Source organism: Aptenodytes patagonicus, chromosome 11, assembly GCF_965638725.1.
Source record: "Aptenodytes patagonicus chromosome 11, bAptPat1.pri.cur, whole genome shotgun sequence".
NCBI lineage: Eukaryota > Metazoa > Chordata > Aves > Sphenisciformes > Spheniscidae > Aptenodytes > Aptenodytes patagonicus.
In genome coordinates, this window is record NC_134959.1 from 22,832,583 (window position 1) to 22,859,329 (window position 26,747).

The window sequence follows — 26,747 nt, forward strand, 5'->3', positions numbered from 1 at the left end:
GTTTAGCCTCTCTCCAAGGGCTGTTTGACCCCCACTGCCTTCCTTACCTGGGAAGGCGCATGCCTAGGTGTGCTGCGGGAACCACCTTGGTGCAGGTTTAAGTTTAATGCCCTCCGCGGTGATTATACGGCAGCTCTGAGATGTCTTACAGCACTCGATTACCGGAGAGCCGTGGGAAACGCGTGGCCTGCCAGCAGACGAGCCCTTCCCCGTAGCCGTCCCGAGGCCCCATCCCCAGCCTCCCGGAATCTGGGGGGCCGGGCTGAGCCCCCGACGCATCAAGCTGCACCGAGCGGTGAAATGATGCTCAGGCGGGGCGAGGGGCTCAGCCTGAGCCGCCTATTCCACCTCCTGCCAGAAAAGCATCCCCGATCCCCCGTCGGCGCTGCCCCGGCGGCACTGTGTGCTCTGGCCGGCGCTGGTCAAGAGCCACCCATAAGGAAATGATTACGGCTCGGCGCTCCCGGCAGCCGGCTGGAATTTCTCCCCATAAACCCCGTCCCTCGGCGTGGAAGAGGCCGCTCAGCAGTAGCGAGCCCGGCAGGAGCGATGGGCAGAGCCCTGGGACCAGCAGCAGTCCTGGCCCACGCCGGCCATGTCCTGGCAGGGGTTGGGGACGGGCAACAGGGACCCCCCCCCCCCCGGCACCCCAAGCGGTTGGCGGGCTGGGGAAGCCACCGCTCGCCCATCCTAAAGGGCTGGCTGTTAAAATTAACCCGCCGTGACCGGGTTTGGAAAGCCCTTTCCCGGGAATGACAGGAATGTCTTTATCCCGGCCAAAGCAGCGCCGGTGCAGGGCTATTCGGGAACCCAGCTGCCAGAGCCCGTCTCCGCTGTAAAACAGCCAGGAGCCATAAAAACTCCACAAATCCTCCAACCCCCCTTTCCCTGGGATCAGGTGAGGGCCTGAAACGCGCAGGGGATGCAAAGGCGACCCCCCGAACCGCAGCAGCCCGGCACACGCTGGCGGTGACGGTCCCTTGGCGCCGTGGGACGGGGCGAAGGCAGCGCCGGCAGCTGCTCGGGGCCAGGAAAATGCCTGTCACCGCGCTGCGGTTTCCGTGACCACGGCCTGGAAGAATTTCGCGGTGGTTTTTTTTCCTGCTGGGAAGAGGAGCAGGCGGAGAAGCCCTGCTTGCCGGCGAGCCAACGTGGCAGAAACTGGGCCAGCCTGGGGCTCGGGGTCAAGCAAGATGCTCCATGCCATCCCCTGCCCTTGCCGGGTTTTTGGCTCCCCTTGGGGCTGGATACCACGAGGATGGGGAGCCCAGCTACCAGGAATGGCCTGCTCTGCATCGCTCGTTTATTTTATCGTGGGGAGCTTAACATAGGAACAAAGAATTGAGTCCTGGCCTGGGCACGATGGGGTCACCGCCGCCCCCCGTGCCCCTGGTGCCAGCTGGGATTTAAGGCTGCGCCACCGTCCGTGCCAAGGGCTGGGGGCTTGGGGAGGGTGCGTGGACGCAGGGAGGGGACTGAGTGCCACGCACAGGAGCCTGAGTCCCCAGGCGAGATGCCGCCGTCAGTCTCCGGCGCGGCCTCGGAGCTGGAGGGTGGAAGCCCGGGGTGGCGAGAGGCGGCCAGCAGCCCTGCGTGCTTGTTTTCCAGGGCAGGAGGCCAGGGGCTGCTCCCGTCTTCCCTTCCCCTCCGGTCTCGCTGGCAGGAGGCTGGGCGCTCAGCTGACAGTCACGGGGAAGGCATTAGCAAAGCAAAGGGGAGTTTCCTCGCCCTATCGCAAGAGAAGACGAGGTGCTTTCCCCTGGCCCTCTCCTCCTGCAACCCTTCCCCATGTCCCCGCATCGCCCATGGGAGAAGCCGGGCACAGCCTGGGGGTCCCCCACCATCCGCACACACAGCAGGGAGGAAAACCAGCCCCGCGCCAAGCGCTCGCCCATCTCCCTCTGCCATTAAACCCATTGCATCCTCCGGCGACCAGCAACCGATGTCCCCGTCCCCCAGTCCGCGTCCCCTGGTCCCTGCCCCAGCAACCGTGCACACCCGCGGCTGCCGCGGGGCTGCTCAGAGGATCACCCGCCGGTCCAGCTGCTCTGCCCGCCCGGCTCGCTGGTGCCGCGCTTCCAGGTGCTTGTTTTGGACCTTCTCGAAGTGTTGCAGCAGCTCCGTGTAGTCAATGTTGGAGGCCGTCGTCCTCTTGAAGCCGGCGCTCGGTTTGGTGCTGTCCCTGCGGGGAGGGAGCAGAGAGTGAGGGCGGGAAGGGGCAGGAGATGCCCGTACCCTGGGCATCCGTCACAGGCAGCACCAAGGGCTTGTCCTGAGGAAGCCGAGCCCAGCACACGCCGGTGATGCTGGTGCCCCATTAAACGCCCCCAAAGCCCTGTTTCCCTCCCCCAAAGGCATGAGACAGAGCCCAAGAAGTCCTGGGACAGGAGAGAGGGGACAAGGGGCATCTGCCTCAGCACCCTGGCCCCACAGGGGAGGTTTAACCCCTCTGACATGCATGCCTCCCCCTGACCCAACCCACTCCGGCCAAAAGCAGCGAGGCTGTCCGGAAAGGATGCTGGCGCCACGTGCCTCAGTTTCCCTGCCTGGTTTTAGAAGCAAGCAAAAAATATTTGTGTGCTTTGGCACGGAGGAGGACTGGTGGCAGTGGGGACAGCCCCAGGGGATGAGCCCAGGCTTCAGCCCCATTTGTGGGCTTCCCGGGGCTCCAGCCATGGGTGCTCATCCCCCAGAGCTATCCCCACGCAAGGGAAGCGGGGGGACCAGCCACGGGAAGCCCGTCGGGGGACACGGGGGAGCCCACGGGAGGATGGCAGGCAGCTCTCGAGGCCCTGGCGTCCCCCCGGGGAGGGGGCAGCTGGGGCTGGCCTGTTATGAAAGCCGGCTTCGGTGTTTGAAGGAATGTAGGTCAGAGTTAATCATGCTCAGGCCGTCTGACAGCTCCGGTTGCTCGAAAAAACCCCGCTGCCAGGGCCAAGGGGAGGGGGGGGAAAGGGGGGGAAGGAAGCACATGCAGCCCCCCATCCGCCCCCCCCCCCCAATTACAATCAGTGCCGGGCTGTGGGTACGAGCTCAGCGCCGGAGGCCACGAGGGATAAAAGGGGAGCTGTTAAAAGCCAAGGAGTGGTGGCGGCGGTGGGGGGGGGGGTTAATTCAGAAACCTGCCCATCTTGGGAGCTCGTCTTTTTGTTCCCAGGGCTTTGCAAAGGGAGACCCAGCTTCAACATCGCTCCTCCCTGCTCGTTAGCCGAGGGTTGGAGAGCAAATCCCACCACCGGTGTCTGACGAGCTGGGCAGGCAGCACCCCACAGCAGAGAGCACGAGGATTTCGGCTGGTCCCCAAGGAGCTGCCACCCTTGCACATCGCTGCTTATGGCTCCCCGAAGGCCAGGGGTGGGAATGGAGAAGCAAGCCCCAGCCATGCACGGGTGACGGGGTCCTTTTGGGTGCTGTAAAGACTGTCCGGGCTTGGGGGGGACACACACGCTTTGGGAGCACCCTCCGGCTGCCGGCGTCTCTCTCCGTAAACCTCCTTCCCGGCTCTGCTCGTTTCCATAGCGACCCCACAAGTGAAATTTTCCATCCCGGATGCCAAATGCCTGTGGATGAGGCACAGCCCTCCCAGGGTTACCAAATATAGACACAACCCCCCCCCAGCCAACGCTCCCGGCCACGGGGCAAGGAGCAGCCGCGGCCGCAAAGGAGCCGGGGGGCGAAAGAAGAGCATGGGGCTGAGCCCGGGATGGCAGGGATGCTCGGCCGCGGGGGGGACGGCTGGTCCGGCCCCGATGCTGATGCCGGGGTCTGTCCCCACGGCACTTACGCGGTCTGCATGAGCTCGGGGTTGGGCACGCACTGCAGGCGGTGGGAGAGGAGCTGGAAGGCGCTGCTCTGGGGCAGCAGCATCAGCAGGCCATACAGAGCCTTGATCAGGTAGGGGTTGTTCTTCACGTCCAGCAGCTGCAGGCGGAGATCTGGAAGAGAGAGGAAGAGGATGGGGAGGTGGGTAAAATGCATTTTGCCTCCAGCCCCAATAGCAGGTTCCTCCCAACCCATCTGATGGTCCTGGGGAGGCTGTAAGCCTCTGCCAGCCAACCTGAGGGGCACCCGCATGGCACCAGCAGCCTCTCCCCTTGCGTTACTCTTCCATCTTTGTGTCCCACACGCAGCAGAAGCCCCTCTCCTCACCACAGCCCCCAGCTGCCAGCTAGGGAAGGGGGCAGAGGCTCGCCAGTCTCCCACCCCTGCTGCCGCTCATCCCCCAGCCCGTCCGTGCTGTCTGCCTGAGGACACATGTGCAACGTGAGATGGCTCCTCAGCTTCTGCAGAATTAGCAGAAATACCCCCACCCTGGGGCATCACACGTCCGGAGGGCTGGGTGACACCCTCCCGGGGACTCTCTGGAGCAGAAGGCATCCTTTCCGCCCGGCCCTGACGGTTACGTGTCTTGGGCCATGGTGTTGCTCAGCAGAGGGGAAACCACCTCCCTGCTCCACCCCTCACGGTGCTCAGGGGTAGAAGGGCCTTCCAGAGCCCTACAGACAACTGAGGTCCCACCTGGGGCAGCCCAGGGGATGGGACGAGCGGTCCCTGCCCCAGCACCTCACCTCCTGGTTGCCACTAGCACCTCTGGTGTCTCCCTGAGAAGGGGCCCATGCCCAGGGATGCTGCTTTATGGGGGGGGGGCACGTCTGTCCCCCACCCCAAGACTTGGAGATTAAGGTGAGCGGGATGGGGAACCCTCAAGGAATCGTCTGGGGCTGTGGAAAATCACCTCGCATGGTGGGGAGGAAAGTCATCCTCGGGATGAAGCACAGGGTACCACGGGAGGAAGCGTGAGCGAGGGCCAGCCCACATCTCCATTGCCTGGCTGCTCCAACCCTCTTCCCTCAAATATTCTCCCAAATATTCCTCCAAATATTCCCCCAAATAGCCCTGGACCTATAAAGTCCCCTCCCAAAGTCCTTTCTGGGACATTTCCCAATGCCCCCTGTGCCCAGCTCCACCTCCAGGGAGAAGGAGCCCAGGGGCAGCCGAACACCATCACAAGAACCCCCCCCGCCACGCAGCCACAGGTCACCCTGCCACATCCCCCCCCCCCCCCCTCCTCATCCCGGCTCCCACCACCACGTCCCCGAGCCCCCGGCCAGGCCCTGGCTGCGTTACCCAACCCGGGGGGGACACACACACATTCCTGGGGCTGGGGGGCCAGATCTGGAGAAAGCAGCAGTTCTGTTTTTTTAGGGCTTATTCTCCTTTTCCAGAAAAAAACCCACCTTTTTTCTTGCTAAGGGCCCCAGCAGCGCCTGCGACGCCACCCTGCCATCTCCAAGGGTGGCACATGTGGCTCCCCGCAGCCGACACCCTACCCGCGCCCCCCCCGGAGATGCTCAGTGTGCTCCAGGCCCTCCCCTCCCCCTCCTTCCCCCATCCCTTTGTTTGGTGCCAGCTCCGCTCGCTCCCTTAACCTATATCTGGGGGGTGAGCGGCCCCCCCCGCCCCGGTGCTGCCAGCGTGCCCGTCCCCCGGCAGGCAGCTCCAGCGCTGGGCAAACCTCCCGGCAAGAAGTCTCATAACTTCTGCTCTATTTATTCGTGCGGCGGCTGCCGCCTGCGATGGAGGAGCAGGGAGGGGGACGCGCCTGGGGTGGGGGAGCACCGCGCGCCGCCCCTTCCCCACGCGGGGTTTCCTCCTTACATGTGAATATGGGGCACTCGATGAGCTGCACCAGCTTGTCCACCTCGGTGAGGAAATCCACAGTGACCTCCAGATCCCCGCTGGATGCGGCCGTTAAGGACTTTACCTTGGAAAGGGGTGGCCTGGCAGCAGATGGTTCGCCCGGGTGATGCCCGGCGTGGGCCGTCGTTCTGCCAAACCCTCCCTGCACCCGCAGCTCCCGCGGGGAAGCGAGCAGGCAGGGAACGGGCAGGGCTTGCACGCAGGCAGGGCTGAAAGGTCTGCGGGCGGCCAAGGGACGATGGAAGGCAAGAGGACAAGCAGGCAGAGATGGGGGAAAAGGCAGGCTGCCCAAAGAGCCGGCAGCTTGCCTAGCCAGAGAGCAGGCAGGAAAACGGTGCAGGGGAGGACGCTTGCTTTTACCTCCCTGGCCTGCGGGGATGGCACGGAGGCGATACCGAGCGCTCCCGTCCCCCAGGAGAAACGCCGGCGCGCGCCGGGAAGGGAGCCCGAGCGCGTTATTAAGCTGCTTTCATATGGAAAGCTACTCAGGGAGACTCGGGGTTTGCCCGCACATGAAAATAATCATTCTGCTCCAGGCAGACAGTGAGCTCACCGGGAACCGCACCGTGCCGGGCGCTGCCTGCTCATCGGGCCAGGAGGCCAAAGCCTTCATCTTCCTGGGAGGAAGAGGATGCTGAGGAGCCTCCCCTCCCGGGCAGGGGAAGGTCAGCGCTCAGCCAGCGCGCGCTTTCCTCTTTCTACGCTGCAAAAAATAAAGATGACACAAGGGGAAGGGAGCTGGCGCGCGCCCAGCACAGGCTGCCCTGCCCCTCTCATCGCGGGGACGCCGCCCCAGTAATGATGGGCTGCAGGCAGGAGGCTGGGCTGGCCCGCAGGGTGACCTTGGTGGCCACAGAGGGACCACGGGCCAGCCCGGGCACCGGCCTCGCAGAAAACCCCCAAAGGATACAATTTCTGGATGAGGTCGTAGGCATGCTTGTAGTTCTGGGTAAGGAAGCAGAGGGACACGGTTGTCACGGGGTTGTGACACCAGGACCGGTACAGGCAGCAGAAGAGGTTACGGCTTTCCTGGGGAAAGAGGGAGCCATCGGGGTTGGATCACCAGTGGGAGCAAGGACGTGGCACGGAGAGCCCCGGGTCCCCGGCACCAACCCGCCGGGCTGGCAAGTGCCACCGAGACACGAAGCGATGTTCCTGGACCCACCAAGTCCACCTGGCACTGGCATGAGCCCACCAGCCTCAGGAGATGGAGACCAGGCGGGTTTTGGGGTGGCAGCATGACAGGGTGGCCCTCGGGGGTGCTGTGCCCACCGCAGGACGAGGGGCTGGAGGACAGTGGTGGTCCCACCCAAGGGGATACCACTGCATTGCTGGCCTTTGGCATGAGGAGGAGGAGAAGTCTTCCTCCCTCTCCCCGCCTTGCTTGGATGTCGCTGGTGCTGGTGGCAGCTGCTTGGCAAACCCCGCGGGCGTGTTCCCGGCAGGGACAGCTGAGGGACCGGGGGGCTCTGCTCCCGCTGCCACCTGTCCCCTGGCCTGTGTCAGGGTGGAGGGAGGGACGCGGCAGCTGCTCGAGGGCTTGGGGAGCCTGTTCCCATCCCAAGGGAGAAAAGCAAGAGTTGGGCACGTCCTCCAAGCCCCCCTCAACTCCTGAAGGGAGGAGGAATGAAGGGGCCACCCCGGGCACCCGAGCTCCAGCCCTGGGACCTGCCAGGCGGGGACCGAGCACCAAGACACGTCCCCAGATGGCTGCCAGGTCCCCGCCACCCCCATTACGTCCCATCCAGCGGCTGAGCCTGCTCCTGCTGCCCATACCGGGGTCTTCAGGTCCTTCAGTTGGTTCCTCAGCTGGAAGAGCTCGGAGGACGTCAGCAGAATGGTGTTCAGGGTGTGGACCATGGTAGAGGCGAACTTGAGGTCCTCTTCCCGAAGCAGTATGTCTGCCATGGAGTGGAAGATGTTTTCTGCGTTCAGAAGTAGACAAAGCTGCCTGCGTATCACAGAGGAGAGAAACCGGGGGGGGAAGGATGGTTAATGAGCGCAGACGAGACCCTCCCTGAGCCCGCACATCACCCCCTTCCTGCAGAGAGGACCAGGGATGACAGATACGGGCACACCAGAGGCTGGGCGAGCGTGGTGGCACCAGAGCGGAGCCGGTGTGGGGTGATACCAGGCTCTGCATTTGGAGGGTGCAGCTATTCACACCAGGGGAAAGCCAAAAACAATAGCTGGGCTAAGACACATCCCCGGTCGTGCTGCTCTGGGACCTCGCCAGCACCCACCACTGCGGCTTGCTGCCACCTCAAGCTTCCCGGTGACCTCCGTGGAGAGGTTTCAGCGTCGCTTTCCACCCTGACAACTGCAGGGAGCGTGCAGCAGCGCGGTTACAGACGGCGTGTGATGGCCCAGTCAGACCAGTATCCCCCCGACACCAGGGAACTGGTAGGGAGCGAGCGTGGCCACCGGGACAAGCCGCTCCCTCCCGGTGCTGTGCAACCCGGGAGCCCCCGAGCCAGAGACTGCCTTTCCCTCTACAGCCACCCTTTCTTCCAGTAACCTGCCCTGTTGCTCTTTGAACTCCTCCATGCTCCGGCCCCCAGGAAATCTGGTGCCGAGGGGCTCCGGAGCTCCAGCCGGCGAAGCTGGAAGATGCCTCTGCTCTGTCGGACACCCCGCCGGCAGCGCTCTCCTCAAAACACGGCGTAGCCGGCGTCGCAGCCCACGCCGATCCGCCTGGTCGGGCCCGGCAGGTCACAGCAGGAATGTTCTGCTTAACAACCTTGGGGCATTCTCAAGATTTTCAACATTTTAGACCAGAAACCAAAAACCAGATTTTTTTTTTTTCTTTTTTTCTTCCCCGTTTGTTTGGATTTGGGGATTTCCTGTTTTTCCTCCAGGCTCCTGCCTTCTTGGGCAGTTTGTCTGAGGACACCTGAAACGCTGCCCAGCGCCGGCTCAGCTCTCCAGTGCCCACATCGGGGAGACCCGGGGGAGCCCCCCCAGCCCCCCCCAGCTTCTCCTGAAACTGGGATACTTCCCGGGTCCCCACATCTCCCCCACGGGCTGACGGGGAACCCCGGTACTGGGGGAGATGCTGGCATCCCCCAGAGCATCTCTGCTTTCCCCCGACTCCTACCAAGCACTGTTCCCCACCAGATAATCTCAGCTGACAACCAAATCTCCCCCCCCCCGGAGGCATCTCAGAAGGGTTCAGGAGGCAAAACAAGGAGCACCCGCTTCGGCAGCTGGGTGGGAGGCATTCACTAGCTGCTCGGCGGGTCTCGGTTTGGCTGGGAGGTGGGAGGCACACCTGAACCCCCCGGGGCCACGTTTTTACCTCCTAGGGTGAGGAAGAGGAGGGAGGCAAGTTTCCAGGTCCTGTCCCCGTGGGGAAGGACCGGTGGAAGACTATATGGCTACAGGAAGACACCGAAGACCATACCCTAAAGCCTGGTGGTTTAGGGACACAGGAGGTGGAGGGGGAATGAAGAAATGGATTTTCCTTCCCAACGCGTGGAGGAAGAAACCCCCCATCTTCCTCCCAATTCTGCCAAGCAACCCGTCCCCTCCTCGCCCAGCCCCGGCTCCTCTCCATCGGCAGCTCCCGCATCCCGTGTGGCCGCCGCCGGACAATGAGATGCTCTGTGCGGGCTTTTACGTAACCCAACCCGGCGATCGCCCCGGACCCCGTTAAAATGGAACGGGCCGTGATAAATAAGCTCATTTATCCCAATTATTCTTACGTAACCGGCTGCATTCATGGGGATGAAAACGCTTCCCCGATTTCTCGCCGCTTGGACGCGGGCTGGCTGGAGGAGGGAGAGCAATGGGAAAGTGAAGCATCGAGGGAGGGAAGGGGAAGGCAGAGGCTTTTAGTCCTGCCTGATGGAGCCAAAAGCAAATCAATAGCTCAGCATTGCAGACAGGATCCGGTCATCGCCAGCTGCGGCAAAGCAAGCCCAGCCTGGGCAGGTCCAAGCCCAGCCCAGGAGTGAGCTGGCTCCATCCTACCCTTCTCCAGTAAGAGGGGATGACTGGATGCCCCATCCTTGCCGAGCTTCCTCCAGCAGTCGTGCCGGAGTGGGCGCCGGGCACTCGGACCGTGAAGCGGGATGATTTACTGTGCCCAAAGAGGGGACGGGTCCTCCAGGGAGAAACACCGGGATAGTTTTATCCCCAATTGCAAAGTGCCCGGTGTGCTGGTACAGCCGGGGGCCGGCTCTTCTGCACCGCTGCCGGCTGCTCGGAGCCGGCAAGGAGCTGGCGTTTTACACCTTCCAGGCAGAAAGGCTACAAAAAGAGCTCAAACAAGCTCAACCAAACCAAAAACAGTGCTGGCAAGTGTCGAGGGCAATTCAGCAACCTCCGGAACTGCCCTCGTCCGCCCACGGCAAGGACGCTGGTCGGGTCCCCGCTCCGACGTTCCTCCGTGGAAAAGGAGGGCTCTCGCTTTCCATAAATAGGAGCTCTGACATTTGGCTGGCTAATGCCGTGCTCCCAGCGAGCAGGGGGGCTGAACGCGAGCCGCTTTCTAATTTCAGGCCTGGTTTAGATTAGCGGGGAAGGGTTGGGTTTGTTCCCCCTCCTTTCGGTGGCACTGGGAAACTGGAAACCGTCGGGGTGTTAAAGGAGCAGCCGTGCTGAGTCCGTCCCCCGGCTCCGAAGCTGTGCCACCCCCTGGGGATGCCGCCCCATCAGGGTGCCCACCCCCTCCAGCTGCCCCCAGGTAGGGGGTCTCTGGGAACCACCAGCAGAATGAGTTTGCCGGTGCTCAGCAGCTTGTCCTGATGCATCCGGAGACCCCAAACTCCCCTTCTGAAGCCCAAAAGTGGTCCCCAAAGGAGGGGACAACTGGCCAGCCGCGCAGCTGCCGGCCTCCATGACAGCAGCCAGCAGCTGAGCCTGACTGCCAGCGCCGGGCGGCTGCTGGTGGGACAGGAGGGGTCCCCCGGAGCCGATCCCCCGGGAGGCTTCGCTGGCACGAGGGGAACGCGAGGCTGGCTGGGAGGAGGCAGGGCACGGGGCCGTACAGGGGACAGGTGGCTCCAAACTAACCAGGCAGCAGCCGAGATGCCGGAGGGGCGGCTGCGGAAGGGGACGGGGCAGAGGGGACAGCGAGCGGGAGCCAGACCCCAGATACATACACCCCAGATATATACATCCCATAAATATGTGTGTATATATACACCCCTCCCCCATAAATATATATATACACACCCCAGATGTATACACCCCATAAATATATATATATAGCGCCCAGCTGTAAGACTTAAAACCCCAGTTACTAACAGGGCTGGCTGTGCCTCACCCATCCGTCCACCTGCCCGTGCCTTGATGTGACCATGGAAGGAGCCGGCTAATCCCCCCCCCGAAGCATCATCCCAGCGAGATGCCTCTCCCCGGGGCTCTCCCTGCATCCCTGTGGGCGACACGCGCATCCCCTCGCCCATGGGGAACCGGCGAGTCCCCGAGGACCTTCCCGGCGGGGGAGAGGAGGGGAAGAAGTGTCCCCGGGGAGGCAGCAGCCGCAGAGGATCACCGCCGAGACGTTAGGCAGCCGTCGGCACAGGCACATGGTGGCAATAATGAAGTGCGGTATTTAGGCCATTAAAATTTAACTCCTTAAATTAAAAGGGTTATTCAAGCCTTTCCAACGGAGCCAAGGAACGTGGCTGTGGGCAGATGGGAGGCAGCGCCTGCCTGCAGCATGGCGATGGGGGACCACCACCCCCCCCCCCCCCCCCCCCCCCCCGTACCCCCCCCCCCCCCAGCCCATTGCCTCGGGTGGGGCCGAGCCACAGCGGGGCTCCTGAGGGACCCAGCGGGTCACCTCCAGCCCCTGCCATGGGGACAGGACCCTGCCCTTCCCCTGGCCTAAAGGACCCCTCGGCAAGACAATGCTGGCCAAGGGAAGAGCCAAGGGGGTCACCACCAACCTTGCATCGCCGTGCCACCCTGGGGTCCCCCCCCACGTCCCCGAGCTGCACCCCAGCTGCACCCCATTAAGCACCACAGCCCCCCCCCCCCCCCCCCCCGATCCAACAGCCACCGAGTCGCCAGCACATCAATCGCAACGAGTTCCCATCATCGGTGGGGCGGGATGGGGTGGCCTCCTACAGGGACAAACCGAAAGCCCCGGGGCAGGGAGCTGCTGCGGGGCTGCGTGCCGGAGCCCAGGGGACGTCAGAGCGACGGGGTGCCTTCAGAGCCACATCTCCAATTAAGGGCAAGCCCCGGCGTCCCTCCCAGCCCTCTTGCTTTGACAGCACGATGCCTGGAAACCCGGCTAATCTAAACATCATCATTTCAGGGAGCTGTTGGAGCTCCCATCCCACCCGCTCGCCCCTTTAACCGCTTCAGCCCCGTCCCCTGCCCCAAGCCACCATGCAGGAATGGGGCGGCAAAGGGTGGGGGCAGCCCAATGCTTGCTCAAAGGGGGGCGAAAGTCTCATTTTCCATAAAATTAAAATAAAAAAGATGAAATCCAGCCCCGCTGCGGATGGAGACACCGTCTCCTCTGCTGGGACCTGCAGGGAGCCCTGGGGGGGGGGGAGAGCGCTGCTGGCCCCCTCTTGTCACCCGGCCGTGCTGAGCACCGTCCTGCCGCATTCAGTTAAGCAGGTGCTTCTTCATTAAGCACCAGTGATTCGCTTTATTAGCTCTGGGCAGACACGGGGCTCCAGCAGGGAGAGGATCGTTCCTTGTCCCACTTCCAGCAACTGGGACAGAGCCGGAGCCGGGGAAGGAGCCAGCCAAGATTGGGGGGAGTGATGCTTTGAGGGGCTCTGCCCCGCTTTTTGGCTCGCGGGGCCGGACCAGTGCCCCTCCCGCAGCTACGAGGAGGGCAGAGCCCCTCCATCCTTCCTCCCCACCCTCTTCTTCCTCCGCTCCCTTCCCCTCTCCTCCCCAAGGCTTTCCACCACCCTTCCTCCCCGCTCCGGGCTCTCTGGGAGATGCCCCCGCTCAACCTGCCTGCCTGGGGGACCTGCAGCCCCCGCGATGCCCGTCCCCGTCCCCCTGAAATCCTCCTGCCGAGAAAAGCAGCATCCCCAGCCCGGCCCAGCAGCTGGGATCCTTTAGGAATTTGCAGAGGAAGCAGCCTCACAGATAAAATTAGGACAGAGGGGAGAGGGAGGAGAGAGCGGGGAAGGCAGGAGGGTGCCGTTCCCCCATCCTTCCCCACCACGGCAGCGAAGAAAATCCCAGTCCTCCATTTTTCCCCCCCCCCGCCTTTGCCGAATCCAGGCTCCGGAGCTGCTCCTCCGGGCAAGGGAAACCATGGCAACCCCTGCAGCTCCCGCTTTCAAGATTCATAGCATTTCGTGTAAGGGATCGTGAAGGGTTTGGGAAGTTTAGGAGAAGTGGGGCTCCTTCTGCAGGAGGCAGAGGGATTCTCCGCCCCCCCCATCTCCTCTCTCCCAGCCACCCATCCCCATCTCAAAGCAAGCCTCCGCCGGCACGTTTCCCTAACGAGCTCGGGTCCTCGTCAAGAGACAGAGAGGAGCCGGTGGGGTCTGTCTCCTGGGGATGGGCTTGCAGGCACCAAGATAGAGCGAGATACATGGCAGAGCATCAGCATCTGCTCGACGTGGGAAGCCGTAAAGCACAACCCGGCCAAGGAGAGGCCAGGACAGCACAGACGAGTCCTTGGGAAGACCAGCTCTGGAGCCGGGAGCCGTCACGGCTCGCCCCAGGCGAGCAAAGAGCCTGCTCGAGCCAGGAAGACAATGTGAGCAAAAGCTGGACTCGTGCCACCTTCTTCATGTGGCTTTTGGACTCTTCCTGATGTCCTGATGTTCAGGTCCTGCTCTTTGAGACGTCAGGTCAACCAGGAACGGGAGCATCGGATCAAAGGAAGCCCATCAGCGGGAAGGGTGAGGACGTTTGAGGAAGACCTAGTTTAGCGTGCAAAAAAGCCTGAACTTTCTTTTCAACCTTGCCAGCCCCAGTTTCTCGTGATGGTTATCAAGTTCCCCCGGGAAACTTGGTGAAAGCCACGGACCAGAGATGTGCAGATCCTGGGAGGAGATGTGAGGATCCCGGGAGGAGATGTGTGGACCTCGGGAAGCTGGAGACAAGCCCTGCAATGCCTTTCCTTGAAAAAGGAAAGGTGCAGAGTGTTTCACTGCAAACAAGAAAACCCTCCCACGGTGTGTCTGCTCGGCAGAAGCCGTCAGCATGGCAACTGCTGAAGGAGCTGTGGTGCCAGCTTGGCACTGGGCTGGAGCCATCTCCTCCATAATGTGCTCCCCAGGGACCCCCAGCGGCCCCAGAGCAACCGAGGGGGATCCCCGAGAGAGCACGGCACTGCTGTAAGGGCTCATCTCCGCTCCCCTCTGCAAACCAGAGCCCCTTTCCGTAGGTGGGACAAGCAACATCAAGCCAGGGGAAAGCCAGCAGCTCCCTGGACCCAACGCTGCCGGGCTTCGGGAGACAGCAGCCAGGGCAAAAAGCCAGCTCGGGGACACCGTGGGCCACCCACGCATGGTGACTTCCCAAGAGGTTCTCACTGGATGGAAAATTTAGGACTGCCAAGTTGAAACCCAGGGGTGTCCATACAGATCTGGTGAGCTCACAGAAACCAAACCTCTTGCATACTTATACTGCCAGGCTTGATTTTAACAGCCAGGAGACACTCACAGGATGGGGAAAGATGAAGAGTCCCAGGGTGTGATTGCACAGTCCCAATTTCCCAGGGAAAGCAGCCCAAATCCAGCCGCCCTGAACTCCCTGTACTCGGGGCCGCTTGCTGCCCCAGGGATGGCTTGGCGATGCCGTGCCGGGTGCAGATGACGTGCCGGGGGTTTGAGAACTGCCACGGACACGGGCAGAGTCATGCTCAAACCTTCTTCCTTTCAGCTGGTGAAATAGCATCTCGGTCCTGCAGAGCCTCAGCCCTCGGCTTCTGCTCCTTGTGATGCTCCCCTCGGACACCGGGACTGCCGGGAGGTCCCTGTCCCGGCTGGCAGGATGGCTCCCCCACTGCCCACCTGCCTAACCAAAGCTGCGAGTCACCTCCTGGGCATGTCCACCTTGACTCGTGATGAACCCAGCCTTGTTCCCACCCCAGACGTTGGCTGCCTGCAAAACAGCGCCCTTCGAAGAAGTCACCTTCAGTTTATAAAGCAGATATCCAACACCTCCGGGCACTTATATGATCAGTGAAATACCCACAGCTCCATACCGAACAAGAGGGAGGGGGAAACACCAAGGAGAAGGAAGAGTTTCTTCAGAAGAAGTTTCTTCAAACAACTTCTTCCGTTTCTTCTTCTGATTGTCTTCAGCACAGAAGACGATCAACCGCTAATATCCTCTGGGATGGGCCAGAAGCTAAGAGATAACTAAATTTGGAAACTTAATGGTCCACTCAGCCCAAGGCATTGCCCAACTCTTACGCATAACACAGATGGATGTGACAACTCCTCCAAGGGGAAGCCCACATCCAGCACCAGCCTCCAGCTGCCCAAGTTAGCGTGTCCCATGGATAAAGCTATCCTGCCCGCAAGCACGCAGTCGTCGAGGACCTGCAAAGCTTACAAGATGCTCTAGGAACATCTGAGCACCTACAGGAGGCTCACCCGGAAAACAGGCAGCTTCTCCCCTTGGAATCCTCCAGGAAAGCAAAAAAATATAACCCCCGAGGCATCTCTTCTCCAACTTTTAAACCTGCCGATGACTCGACGGCAAAACGGACGGCAAATGCAAGTCTCGCCCTGGACTCTTGGGGCTTCAAGCCCCAGGGCAGGAGGCGCAGGCAGCAGCGTTACAGCATGCGCCTGGCCGGGCTGAAACTCTGGCTCCGCCACCACCTGCCTGCAAAGAGCAGAAACCCCGGCCCCGGCCCACCTCCCCAGCTGAGGGGAACGACTCATGGTCGGCTGAGCCCTCCAGAGCCTGACCCCAGAGGGGGACCTGCACCGGGCAGCGACGTTTTCAGGCAAGCATCCTCTATTTTGAAGGGGAGGAAGGGTAGGGGCTGGCTGGGGAGGGGGGGGGGAGATGCATAAAGCAGCAGCAGATCCTTCCTTTGAGACGTACGCTTCCCTTTCAGGCTGACAGCTGTGGCCTAATTGTCAAGAAAACTGACAAGCGCCTTATTTCTCCCCCTATAATTTCTCTTTGCTGCAAATAAAATAGGTTAAAGGAGCGGGTGCAAAGCTGTGACAACAGGGGCCGGGAGAGGCTGATCCGCTTCGGGGCGTGCACAGCTTGCAGAGAGATGGGAGCCGTGGTCCCCGCGCTCACCCTTCCCCTTCCTTCCCCACCGCTTTGCTTTAAGATGAAGAAATAAAAGTGCTTTTGCTCCTAAAAGCATGGCTGAGGAGCAGGTTGCTGTCCTAGAGGTGGAGGAGCCTTTACATCCTCCCCGTAGGGAAGGCAAATTTGGGGGGGAGATGGTCCCGCTGGACATCCCTAGACCTCTGAAAGCGGAGGGACCAGCTGGCGGGTGGAGTACGGCAGGAATACATTGCGTGTTTGAGGGTGAAGCTTTCCAGAAGGAAAGAAAAAAGGGACTGGAAGCGGGTGGCAGCGTCCCACGGGTGGCAGCAGGCGGGGACCCGTCGGCTCGGCTCGGGGACGAGCGTGCCCCAGGAGCTGCCTCATCTCTTCTGCTAATACCTCGACTCGGAACTCATCCCCAGACCCGCCGCTGACTCTTCCCTTGCTTTGCTTGAGCAAACTGGCTGTATTTCGCTCGCCCGGCTCAAATCCAGGTGCAGAGGCACCCGAAGCAGTGCTAATCCTTGTGTGACTCTGGGGAGAAGGGACAGAAGGAGCAGGAGGAGTGGGGACGCTCGAGCACATCCTAGAGCTCAGGAAAGGAGGTGCCTGCGAGTAACTCAGTGAGCCCGGCCGCGCTCCGGATTCAAGAGTGTCAGCTAAAAAAAATACCCCCATTTATGCTGTGGTTTAGATGTCCCAGATGTTATTTTGGCTTTACTGCTGGGCTTGCCTCCGTGCCTGCCGCCTCTCGCTGCCTTTCGGCATCGCGGGGTGGATCCTGACGCCCGCCCTGCCTTCGGAGCTGGGATCCCTGGAGGGATCCCACGCGGGGGACGCAGCCTGAGGAGCCTCGCTCCCCCTAACCCTCCAAGGCCTGCAGATGTGCGAGAGGAGAGCGGCTGGATGCTCCCTGCAGTGCCAACACCCTAAGAGCACCCAAAGCTACAAGGGGACCTGTTCCAGGCGCAGCTGAGCACCGAGAGCAGCTCACGCACCGAAGGGAAGGAGCACCAAAAGGAAGAAGCTCCAACCTGGGTGGTTTTTGCACAGCTCCACGCTTTCAGCAGGGAGTGGAAAATGTCCCATCCCGGGACATCCCATCCCGGGAGCAGAGCGGCCGGCTGGACCCGCCGATGGGAGCTACGGAGCCTGCAACTGCGGTGAGCGCTTCCCGGGGCAGCATCCAGCTTCGAATATCCGCCTTTGGTGGAAACCTGCGGCAAAGCGTGACTGTGGGAAGTGCCGGAGCATCCTCGCCCGCCTGCCGCTTGTGCCTGCAATCGGTGGGCGGCGCGTGAGGAGGGAGGGCTGCGCGCCCGTCGCCAGCAGAGACCGATGGGCTGCGAGATGCTCGAAAGCAGCCAGGAATGGAAAAATCCCTTGATGAGAGCAGCAGGAGGCAAAACACTCAGCCCTGCCTTCAGGTTTTTAACCGAGCGTGCCCTGCGCCTTGGGGATAATCCCGGGCAAGATCCCCTGTAAGAGAGACGGGGGGAAAAAAATGCTGTTATTCAGCCTCGCTCAGGCTCCGTGTCCTGGCTTTTCCCTCCATGGAGATGAATAAACCGAGATGTCACATTTGCAGAGCAAGAGAAGGAAACACCACTAGAACCCCCAAGCCCCGACCGATGTGATCAGATGGGTTAATTTAGCAGCTAACGGCGAAAACCACCCCCCTCGCCTGCACCGACCGTTGCCTCCCCACGACGAGGGTCCTCACCCCATCGGCCGGGCAAGGAAAATTTGGGAGACACCTTGGAAGCTGCTCGTGCTGAAGCCCTGCTCCAGGGAACGCGATGGTTAGCAAGCACAGGAGCTGCGGGCTCCTCTCCCCGCCGCCCAATCCACCTTTTCCCGGCTCCCCCCTTCCCCAGCCTGCTTTTCCGGCCCCGGTGCTGCGCTCCTGCTGGGATCCCAGGGAAAGCGCTGGGACGGAGCAAATATCCCCCCCCCGGGGACCTGTCCTTTGAAGGAACTTGGCCATTTTGGGAGGATTTTCCTCCCCTACGCACACTTCCCCTTCCTCCCCTCCATCCTCTCGCTGACCCGAATTAGTCCCGGCCCACTCCGGCGCTGCCGCTCACATGTGGTTCCCATTTTTCTACAGGAAACCCTATCAAATCCTTCCAGGCAGCTCCGAGTACGGCCAGTCCCGGAGCAGCTTCGACGGGGAGGACAGCGAGCTCATTCCCAGGGGCTGGTTCTCCCCTCGCCCCGGCTCCTCCAGCCCCCATGGCTCAGTGGAGGCATCTCCCGTCCTTCCCTGGGGGGTCCAGCCCCAGGAGGGGGGCCTGGCAGGGGCTGGCCCAGCTCCTGCTATCCCAGCAGGCGCATCCTTAGGCAGAGCAACCGGGCTTCTCCATCGCAAAGGTCACGCCGCTGATGGCTCCCAGCGTGTTGCAAGCCTAGATCCAACCTCTAGCCTGGAGGAAATTGGGTCCCCCCCTCTGGCCTCCAACCTCCAGTTCCCGCTCCACAGGGCTGCGGAGGGTATCGGAGAGCCCAGCATGATGCCCCATAGCCTCAGTGAATTAAAACCTTCATTAAGCACATGCTCCCTTGGGCTTGCAGAGCCCATCGCATGATGTAAAATAGGCAATTTGAGAGCTGGGGCTTCTCGGAGGTACAGCAGGGTTGCCGGCTCCCACCCCAAATTCACATCAAAGCCCGAGAGGAGGCCGTGCCCGGCTGGGGCAGTGGGAGACGTGTAAAAGCAGAGCCTGGATCTCCCCATACCACTAAAACACCACTCTGGATCTCCGGCCACGGGGTTTCCCATGGCTGGGTGGAGGCAGAGCCGGGGAGAGGAGATTTTGGGGAGCGGGCAGGGGTTAAAGGGAGGCGCAGAGGAATGAGCGGGGAGAAGCCCATAGACCTCGGTGCAGAGCTGGGGATGCTCGCCGCCCTGCTCCATCGCCCTGTGCCCGGCCTGGGGCTCGGACGGGAGGGAGCCCTGCTTTCTGCTTTGCAAACGGGAAGAAAATAAATAAATAAATAAAAAGGTTTCTCCGGTTCCTCCTTTCTGCAAGGCACGAGGGGGGGGGTGGAGAGTGCACAGTTCATTAAAGCAGAAGGGCAGGCGGCCAGCGAGCATCCTGGCAGGCAGAGCAGTGTATTTTCGCAGGCTCGCTGCCTCCCGACACAGAAGCTCCCCTTGTAGCGCTCACAGCTGTTTGGATTTTACCCGAGTTCATATCACAGTTTATCAAAGGGGCTGCATTTTTTTTTTCCCCCCTTCTTTTTTTTTTTTTTGCACTTTGCTGAGTACAAGCCGAGCGGTTCCTGCGAAAACAAACGCAGGTTTTGTTCTGCAATGCAGCGGCGCGGAGGGTGGGAGAGAGGAAGAGGTGACACGCGCTCCCCCCCCGGCCCCGAATCACTTGCCGGTGGAGGGATTTTCAGGGCACAGGTTTGGCGCTGGGAGCTGGAAGGGGCACGGTGGCATCGGCTCACCCGAAGGAAGGAGGAGCAGGAGGGGATCCCGCATCCCAGACCTGGGAGCATCCAGCTCATCGGGAGGTATCGAGATGTTTTGGCCAAGCAAACCTCGTGTCCAGGGGAGCCCGGGAGCAGCCAGGCCTGGGAGAAGAGGAGGATTTTGGTTAGCCCCAGCTCTTGAGCATCACCCGGCAAGGGGCGGGTGATGGGCTGGGAGGTGGGACAGCGAGGCAGGAGGAAAGGATGAGGTTAAGGACGGGGTGGGGGGGCCAGGACGGGGCAGGAGGCCAGTGCATCATTGCAGGATGGTGGCACCCTGGGGCTTCGGCATCCCTTCGCCACCAAAGCCGACACCGACCAGCTCCGTACAGGACCCCCAGCATATCCCTCATTATCTGAGCCTGCGGCTAAACCCCCCCGTCCCACTCCCTCCCCAGAGCCCTCCCCACTGGGATGCTGGCAGGCCGCCCTTCCCTTCCCACCCCCCCCAGACAGAGAGCAACGGCCCTGGGAATGCTAGGCAGGCCAAGCAAAAAGCCATTTAACATTCTCCTCACTGCCTGCCTGCCAAGAGCATCAGATGTCTGTGCTCTGCAGGACATGCCGGCCCTCCGCTCCCCCGCCCTCTCCGATTCCCCATCCCGGTTAGCAGGTTCAAATCCACTTCGCTTTTTTTCCCCCCCTACTGTTTGGGGGAGAAAGGGGTGTCGCATGGTCAGCCCCAGCCTCTCTGAGGCAGAAAAGTCCCCTCCCTGCCCAAAAAGAGGGGACCGGCCATCCCAGCCCCATGCCAAGGGCATCACCGTAAAGCTCTTCACGCACCCAAGGTGACATGCCGGTGTTTGTCCCCAGCTCTGCCCTCTTTGCTATCCAGCCCTCCACTGGCCTCATCCCGGCAGGACTTTGAGACTTCAAGGAAAAGGCAGGATTTCCAGCCAGGTGAACTTTTCCCGTCTGCAGGAGCCATAAACCCGCGGCCCCATCACGAGACTTGGGATTTTCCAGCTCCCCAGCTAATGCCATAAATTGGCTGAATAAGCTTATCTGCTCCAGCCTACGTCTTCCAGAACGGATGGAGAACCAGCCCACCCTCCTGGCTGCCCCCCACGGGGTTCAAGCATCCCCCAAGAAGTGAAGGACCATCCTCGGTCCAACAGCCAAGCCCCGCCGTGTGCATCGCACGGGATGTGGCTGAAAAGTCACCCCAGGGCCCCTTCCACGCAGCTTAACCTCAGAAAATGCCTCATGAGAAGGTGCTAGGCAGCGGGGAGGTTTATTTAACGGCTCTATAAAACAAGCTGAGACAAACCCTGCGCACGGGCCCCTGCCTGGGGAGCAAAGTGCTGACTCAGGCGTCCTCTCGTGCCCCAGGGTGCCACTGCTCGGCGAGAAAATGGCCTCTCTGGGCTTAAAAGTTAAGCCCTGCACTTCAAAGCATCCGCAGACAATGCACGCGGGGATGTCTCCAGCCACTCGAGCACATCCTGTAGCCTGGAGGGTTCATTTACCGTCCTAGCAAAGGTACATCAGCCACGAACGCCTGAGCTGCTCCATCTCAGAGAGCAGCAAAAAGCCAGCGAGCTAAACCGGCTCCCGGAGCTCAGACAGACCCTGGGGACAGCACGGGGGCCGCACAACCGGCCCTGGGGAGGGACGAGCGGGGAGAAGATGGCTCCTCCCAAGGGCAGCAAGCTGCTAGGGCAGCTAGCCCTATGCTCAGACCGTGCTCTGAGCAACAACAGTGATGTCCGTGGGGTAAGGCTTAGCCTTTCGCTTAACCCCCCCGTCCCACAGAGCTGGTACCAACAAGCAAGCGTTAAATCCAGCCTGTAAACCTCAGCGTGGGCTGAAACGTTCGGTGCCGCTCCACCGCCTGCCTCCTGACCGGCTGAGCAGCTTTCCCTCCGCAGGGTCCTTGCCCGGAGGACAGACGTGCCGCTCCAAGGAGCCATGTGATGCTTTGGAAGCTCCGCTGCATTTTTCTGCTGCTCCAAGCCATCGTCAGGAGGCCAGCAGCTGAATGTGAATATTTGCTTCTTGCTTAAGGGCTCCGTTGAGTCCAGGACGGCCACGTGCCAGCTAGGGCAGATAGCTCCCAATTAGCGAGAAGGCTGGAAGGTCTCGGGTCTGCCCATCAAGGTGAGAGGTAACACTGAGCGACGGCTGATGCTCCTGCCTCCAACAGCCCTTTGGGAGCCACCTTTGAGTGCAAACATGCCTGGCTCGAAAGGAGAAGGCAGCGCTTTGAATTCTGAGTTTCGAAGGCGGAATAACTTTACCGGCTTCCAGCCTAAAAAAAGTCACAAGTGACAGAGAGAGAGACAGACCAACCCCCAAAGGAAACCGTCTGCTGCGACGCAGGAAACTGATGCCAAGCCAAAAAAATCCTTGGAAGAGACCATGGGAGCAGGTTTGCCACCTCTCCGGTTCCTCAAGGGGAGAGGGGTGGAAAGTGTGAGACTCTGGGTGATTCGTACCACTGGAGCCCCCTCGGCACATCCCTTCACAAAGAGGGTCCCTCTCCCAGGTGGTCATGAGGCATCTAAGCAGCTTTGAAGAGGCCTGAAGAGCCCTTTCCTAGATGTTTCCCTTCCCTTCTCCTCCTGCCGGGGCTCAGCGCGGCGTGTGAGCTCCGCCGCGGCTGTAGGCTCTCCCTCCGTGCGGTCCCCTTGGGTGGTGGCACGGACGAGGCATCACACCATGGTTTGATCTGGTGATGCCATGCTGGATCCCACCGGGGAAGGCGACAGACCAAGAAGGGCACCTCCAAGGGCACCTCTTGGATGCACCAGCAGCACTGGCAGAGGGACCACGTGCCAGTGCTGGGTTATCCCCCAGCCCGCTGGCCCCAGGCAAGGGAGAAGAAATGATCTGGGTTCTTCCTTACGAATGGCAGAAGCTTTTGGAACTGTTTGCCTGTTACTTTAAAGGCAGTTTATGTTTCCATTTAGTTCCACCCTGTCTTCTCTGGCAAACCATCTCGAGATACCCAGCTTGGGACCGGGATCACTGATGGTGAGACCACCCATCAACAGCCCCCACCTCTGCCTGGGAGGGCTGTGGGTGCTTCTCCCACCCATCTCCCCGTGGCGGGCAGGCACCGGAGCAGCTCTGCACCTCTCGGGGACCACACATCCCTAACAGAGCAAGAGACCTTCCCACCTCTGTGGGCTCCTGCAGAGATCGCTGCTCAAACCACACTCCTGTCCTCAAGCACGGGACGTACCGTAACCTCTGCCTCCAGGACTCCGAGGACGTATCAGGAGAGAGGCTAAAGTCCTTTTCGAGTCAGCAACCGGGCATGATCAAGCCTGAGCTGGGTTAGAAAATAAACTACCTTTAACCGTAGCCCCTCCGCCTGACCTCACGGACCTTTGAACTTGCCCACTGGCACCGTGACAGGGAAAATTGCTGCGCTGTGCTTTAATAAAAACCCTGTCCCCCCTTTCCCTTTCCCCTGAGCACTCATCCTTCAGCTGGAAATCATTGCCTAAACTTAACAGGTCTATTTTCCTTCCCCGCTTCGCCGTTCCCGGGCCGGCCAGCAGCAGAAAGGGCAGCGGTGGTCCCGGAGGGGAGGGGAAGATGATGGGTGGTGCGCGGGGAGTAAAGGGCTTGTGCCGGCGGTGGGGGAGGACCACGCTTTAGCATACGCTGTCTTGGTCTCTCAAGCATCCCCCTCGTGCTCTCCAGCCCAGGACGAAACATCACCAGCATCTCCTAAGTCAAACATGAGGCTGGCTTCTCACCCCGCTGCGCGGAACAGCTGAGCTGGCTCGTGGACAAGGGAGGGATGTAACGTGGGAACGCGCATACGGCTTCAATTTGAAAAGTGGCTAAAAATAGCACCACAGAGCTCCCACGTTCACTGGGTCTCTCCGGCAAGAGATCAATCTTTTCCAGAGAGTCCTGTAAAAGTTTTCCTCCTCTATTCCCATCTTGCTTTTCCTGGAGGCAGCAGAGATGTAGTTAATACCAGCGCTTCAACCGCCATCAGTAGGTTTCAGAGTTAATCGCTAGTACCCCAGGGCACGGCTCACCCCTCCCAGAACCACCGCTTTGGCTCCAGACCTGCATCTACCCCACGTGAGCCACAACGTGACTTGACAAAGGACAGTCGGGGTTTTTTTTTGTGTGTGTGTGGTTTTTTTTTTTTTTTTTTTTGCTTCACCGGATTTTTTGGGGCATGAGTCACCGTAAAAAGCCCCGGCTTGCTGAACTGCCGTGAGCCGGTCCCACCGCACTGCCGGCTGGCTGCTGGGAAAGCCGGCCCCGCCAGCCAAGGCTCACCCTGCCAGAGCTGGAGGGAAAAATTCGAGGTGGCCGCGATACGGGAGAGCTTTTAAATGGGACCCTGCCCAGGCTCACTACTGCTCTAATTGTCCTGCTCCCTTAACGAGGAATAGGGCTGCCTCCCCTGCCAAGGGCTGCTCAAACCAGGGGCTGTGCAGACGGGGGAGAAGAGAGGGGACGCTACGAGTGGGATATTTCCTCTGTCTTATTCCTAGATCCCCGTATGATTAAACCCAACACTTCCAGACTCCTATCAGAAGCAAGAAAACATATGCTCCGCTAGATTTTTTTGGGGGGAAATGTAATGTATTACATTAAAATTTAATGCAAGTGGGGGAAAACCTCTGAGATCCTTGCTCTGCAGCCCAAACAGCGGCTGCAACCCTGCCCTGCCCACCTTTCATCTCATTTTTGCAACCTGCCATGCTTCGCCTCGACGTTCATCACTCACGGGATGAATCCAGCGGCAACTTTGCAGCGCGCCCTCAGGCTGCCCAAAGACTTGGGCCCAAACTGCTGCCCAAGCGGGTACAGCTCAACACCCAGCTCGGCTTAGCAGATTTTAAGAGCTCTGCACACTTTATTTTCCGATCCCGGTGATGGGACCCCCCCCATCGGTAGCTCGTGCACCCCTCCGCCTTCGGAGAGGCAGCTCTCTTCTCCCATGGGAGCATGGCTTGGGTTTCTCGCTCTCCCCACGTTCATTTTTGAAGCCACCTCCCTGAAAGCAAGGGAGGAAAACCCAGGGTCGGGTCCTGCCCCCTCCTCCCACCAACCTCCTCACCAATTTCTCCACCTTGCCTCAACTGTTAAGCTCATTATTTCCCAGCGAGCCGAGGCATTGGTGTCCCTTCCCCCAGATGACATTGCATTAAAGACGACGCCCTGCCCGCTGCCACGATGCTTGGCTTTCCAGCCTCCACTGCAGCTCCTTAAAAAGCTGAAGCAAAACCTACCAACTCCGAGCATCGAAACACGCAGCTTTGGAGGACGAGACTTTTGCTGGGCGAGCATCACGCCGAGCCGGGTGGAGGGATTCACTCGACTTGGCACCCCGAGCCCAAGCCTGTCTTCGTGCTCCAGCTGGTCTAGTTGTTTCTTAATAGAACGGGCTCTGACAATGCTATTTAATAAGGAGCTACTTTGCCTCTGGGCATGGCAATGAGAAATACGGTGCCTCGACATGTGAAAGGCAAGTCCCGTTTGCTCTAAAACCATCTGCCGGCGAGCGAGGGAGGCTTGTATGAAACAGTTTTGGCTCCGAGGGAGCTCGGTGCTTGGGCTGCTCGACCCCATCATCCCCAGCCCACCCTGCCCGGGGCGTGCTCGGGGGCTTCGGTGAGGCTGGTGGGATGCTCTGACCTGATGATGAAGGCTCCTCTGGTCTCCAGGAGTTTCCGTTCGCTGCTGAAGCGCTTGAGCAGGTTGATCATGAACTTGTAGAAGTAGGAGTTCATGGTGGGGGTAGAGGGCGAGCACTCCAAGGCTTTCATACCTGGGGAGGCAGGGGAAGGGGAGAGCAAATTAGAGCAGCCGGGGCCCTCTTGCCAAAGCAGTCTCAATCGGAGAGCGGACACCCGAAATACGGTCACAGCACTTGGCAGAGGAGGGTTGGGGCACGAAAAGAACATTTCCAAGCCTTGTATAACCACATCTGCTCGGCCCAAGCAGAGCTGGCCCTGCCACAGCTCTCTCCATCCCAGGGGAAAGCATCTTGTGGTGGTCCCAGCCCCTCAAGCAGCACGCAGGGATGAAATGGGCTTTTTGGGAGATCATCCCAGAGCCGTTCAGCTTCAGTAGCTGATAGGAGAAGGGAGCCCGAGGCTCTCGATCAATAGGCAATCCCGTCTCCTCGGATACGGCATGTACACTCGTCCCAAAACCCAGATTGCTGGTGAACTGAAGAGCCTTTAATCCAGCCCCACGTGCCACAGAAGCCCCGAGCCCAGCGCGTGCGTAGCGGCAGACACGCCGGGTCATGGCACGGCCCCCAGTTTACGCTCGGTGATGTGATGCCCCCCGAGCAGGAGCCACTTGGTGCAACAGTGTCACATACACCGTGCCCCGGGGCTAGCATAAAGTACCGGTCAAACCACAGCAGAGCTCCAAGCTTAGAGATTGTACCAAAAATGTTTTTTTTTTCTTTGTTCTCTGTTTGCAAAAACCCTTTATAAATAAAAGCAGTTGAAGGTTGGGAAAGGGAGACTGGCACGGAGGAGCAGCTGTCCCTCCAGCCTGGAGCATCCCTGCTCCTGGAGTGCCTGCCGGGTCGGGGCACAAACCCGCCTGCTGCTTTTGCAGCAGCCGTGGTTTCTGCCCAGAAGGCAAACAAGGTGTCGTTTCGAGGCAGCAGCTATCACTGATCACATTTATAAGTCTCAAAGGCAGAAAATTACAGGTAATGAGAGTGGCCGGACTCTCCGAGCAAGGAAGGTGCGGGAAGTGCCCCGGTCAGAGGGAAGGGGGAGGATGTGAAAGCAGAGAGAGGAGAGATGGCAAGGAGAGCTGGTGTGCTCAGGAGAGCCTAGATGTGCTCCGACACACCCAGACCCAACGCGCTTCCAGGACGCAAGGCTCGCTCGTGTCTTCTCCTTAGGCACTTCGCTTGGGGCCAGAGGATTTCTAGCAGTATGGCGAAGGGATGCTTTGCACCCTCCTGTCGCGCAGGGCACCCGGAGCTGGCAAGCCTCTGCCAAGCAGCCAGCATCCCCCTCTGCACCTCTCAGGGCCATAAATTCACTCTTGTTGGGCTCCTATTGCTCGTTTAACAGCAAACGGTGCTCCGGGTTGTAAGGTGCATGGGCTGCTGCCGCAGGCGGCTCTCGCTGCTGCGGCACCCGCTTGGTAAGATGTCCTAACTCGGTCCAAGACTATTCGCGGGGCAGGTAGCCAGGGAAGGCCGGCAAAGGGGCATCTCCCAGCTCAGGGTATGCAGAGAGCATTAGAAAAAATAGCCCTTCAAACCCACAAGTGCAGGGAGCTGGCAGGTAAAGACTGCTTTTCCCACAGCGAAACTACAGGGGAGATGGTTTATTTAGCACGCTCAATGCAAATGTTTGGAGAGAGCCTTTTAAAGGCGACTTTGCAACACGGGGAGCCCTCTCTCCCTTAATTCCTCCTACGGAAAGACC

At 60.4% G+C, this 26,747-nt stretch overlaps 1 protein-coding gene across 2 annotated transcripts in view; it reads right to left on the minus strand.

The window, feature by feature from the left end:
• Window positions 1-1,272: 1,272 nt before the first annotated feature.
• VAC14 (VAC14 component of PIKFYVE complex) overlaps window positions 1,273-26,747 on the minus strand; it is a 67,124-nt gene continuing 41,649 nt past the window's right edge. Inside the window, exons 14-20 of one of the 2 annotated variants that reach the window (XM_076349460.1) lie at window positions 24,979-25,111; window positions 7,477-7,651; window positions 6,611-6,729; window positions 5,659-5,738; window positions 3,785-3,935; window positions 3,447-3,560; window positions 1,273-2,182 (exon numbers count right to left, since the gene is read on the minus strand). In XM_076349460.1, the coding sequence (XP_076205575.1) occupies window positions 2,020-2,182; window positions 3,447-3,560; window positions 3,785-3,935; window positions 5,659-5,738; window positions 6,611-6,729; window positions 7,477-7,651; window positions 24,979-25,111 (935 nt within the window). In that variant the 3' untranslated portion in view covers window positions 1,273-2,019. The remainder of the gene's footprint in view (window positions 2,183-3,446; window positions 3,561-3,784; window positions 3,936-5,658; window positions 5,739-6,610; window positions 6,730-7,476; window positions 7,652-24,978; window positions 25,112-26,747) is intronic. The other variant, XM_076349461.1, reaches the window with a different exon arrangement.